This window comes from Carassius gibelio, chromosome A5 (genome assembly GCF_023724105.1).
Source record: "Carassius gibelio isolate Cgi1373 ecotype wild population from Czech Republic chromosome A5, carGib1.2-hapl.c, whole genome shotgun sequence".
In the NCBI taxonomy this organism is placed as follows: domain Eukaryota; kingdom Metazoa; phylum Chordata; class Actinopteri; order Cypriniformes; family Cyprinidae; genus Carassius; species Carassius gibelio.
This window is the reverse complement of record NC_068375.1, coordinates 7,516,773-7,519,083: the sequence shown is the minus strand read 5'-3', so window position 1 is coordinate 7,519,083 and position 2,311 is coordinate 7,516,773. Positions and strand designations below refer to the sequence as shown.

Sequence of the window (2,311 nt, the reverse complement as noted above, 5' to 3'; positions counted from 1 at the left end):
TTAATAAAAGCTCTAGCTGTATTGTTCTTTGTCAGCTCACTTTTCTAAGAACCTGAAGTGTTCATACGCCAGAGGAAATATCCACCAGAATTATAGGATCTGTCCTGTAAAAGCTCTTTTATAATCTTGTTCGACAAGGTACACAAACAGAACACGATACCACAGACACATTCACTTAAGCTTTGAGCTGATTATTTCTCTGACAACTTGACCAATCACTTAATTAATGTGTCTAATTACCTGGGGACAAACGACTTAAAGATGAACAGGTGATGGACAACAACAAAGTGTGCTTTCCATTATTAAAACAGTCACGCAAGCCGGTTGAGCTACTGCTGCAGTGACTTAAGTGTGCTTTAGGTTTATCGTCCTCACGGTTGTTTTTGAAATGCCTCCTAAGAAAGCCTCTGCAGAGCCCACAGCTGTAATCCCAAGTGATTCGGAGAATGAAATCGCTGAGACAAAACCAGGTTTGTAAGCACTTTTGTGGAGTTTGCCATGTTTTAAGTGAATACTTGTATGTTCCTATTAGGATCTGTTTTTATTTAACTTCTATTCCCCTTTCTAAATCTGGTCTCAGATGCTTCTGAAGGCTCAGGCGCTAAGGCCGCTGCACGGAAAGTTTCTCAACACCCGTCCACGATGGAGATGGTTAAAGAAGCTGTAAAAGAGCTGGACTCTAGAAAGGGTGTTTCGGCTCAGGCCATCCGGGGCTACATCAAAGAGAAATACACAACTGTGGATGAGACACGGCTGAAGTTTCTAGTGCGCCGAACCTTGAACAAAGGCATGGAGACTGGAGTGTTTGTGAGACCTGCAAATTCTGGGTCGACAACAACCGGTGCCCAAGGGCGATTTCGGGTAAATTAGTTTCTTACGCCATTTTATGAATCATTGTTTGGGATTCAGTACAACGTAATGGTTCCTGTGTCCTACCTCAGATTGCTGCCAAGACCAAACCAAAGGAGGCCAAGATGCAGTCAAAGGAAAATGCTGATCCCAATGTACAGGAGGCACCCAAAGCTAAGAAACCAAAGGCAACTAAAGCAAAGGGTCAAGGTACAGTTTATCACTACGCACTGAAGAAAGTTTGCTGTAGGATTTACTTTTAAAAACAAATAATTTGAAAATTGCTAGTACACTTAACCAGCTATGAAGGGATTGGCAAGTCTCGTTACCTTTTGTAACTTAATGTCTCTTTCAAGGCATATTTCACACAAAAAAAAAAAATTGTAACACCATAGGAAAACTATTTCTTGCGACTACATTTCGGTTGAGTTTTCTTCTAGTTAATGAGGTTTTACTGAATTTTGAAAAGCACTGCAGTTAAGTTGATCAAAGGTCCGCACTGAGGAAAAACTAGTTATTGGTGTAAATGGGTCTTTGAACTCCAAGCCCTTGGTGTTCACAATTGTAAGTGCAGCCTGTGCTAAAGTTATAGAAGTTGTGGCCATTATTTGTGAATTCTACTAAATCTTTTTAATGGGAGAGGAGTTTTTAAATTTGTAACCATGAATTGGGTTTTTCTCTCCCATTTCTCCTCCCAAGGAGCAAGCAAAGAAAAGGCAGTGAAGAAAAAGGAGGCCGCAGATGTGAGTTCTTATTGTTTTCTACATGAGCAGGCACTCCATTGTGAAGGACACACACCCATCCCTTAAGTCTCTTTTTCTGTTCTCTTAGGATGCTAAGCCCAAGACGCCGGAGAAAGATGGCGCTGCCTCGAAAGTGGCCCCTGCTAAGAAGCCAAAGGCGAAGAGTGCTGCAGTGGAGGGTGGAACTGAGCCCAAACAGAGCAAAGCTAAAAAAGCCTCTAAAGCATCGAAAGGAGGTGAGGAACCAGCGGCTAAGAAACCTGGAAAGAAAACCACAACAAAGGCTGACGAAGGTACTGCAGCCGCTACCAAAGGCCCGGGGAAACGAGGGAAGAAGTGATTCAGACACTGGCAGTGTTTTTATTCACCGCAGTGTTTTATTCGTGCACTTGTATACCAAATAAAGGATTTTTACATATTTTCAATGGTGCAATTTTCTCAAAGTTTGGTGGGAGCTTAACGACCTCAAAGTCGTTGGGATCAGGTTAATGACTAAATGTTAGCTCACTGGTTGTTGAAGCCATGTCGTCAGTGTTAGACATGTTAAACTTGCCGTGACACAAACGAGGTGTTTGCCTTTAACTTTAATGCTGTTGCTTTCTACAGTATGGTTAACTTGGAGACCGTGAAAACAAATTTTGATCTACCAAGAACTCAACCATTTTGTGATATTTAATACCAAGCTGCATCCGTGTGGTGTTCTGCAAAGCTAAAATAAC

At 41.9% G+C, this 2,311-nt stretch overlaps 1 protein-coding gene across 1 annotated transcript; it reads left to right on the top strand.

The window, feature by feature from the left end:
- The first annotated feature begins 281 nt into the window (after positions 1-281).
- On the top strand, positions 282-2,017 carry LOC127990770 (protein B4). The gene is made up of 5 exons (XM_052591523.1): positions 282-470; positions 581-861; positions 942-1,059; positions 1,549-1,592; positions 1,681-2,017. Exons 1-5 carry the CDS (start codon positions 389-391, stop codon positions 1,930-1,932), a joined length of 777 nt encoding a protein of 258 aa, XP_052447483.1. The 5' UTR covers positions 282-388; the 3' UTR covers positions 1,933-2,017.
- Positions 2,018-2,311: the final 294 nt, after the last annotated feature.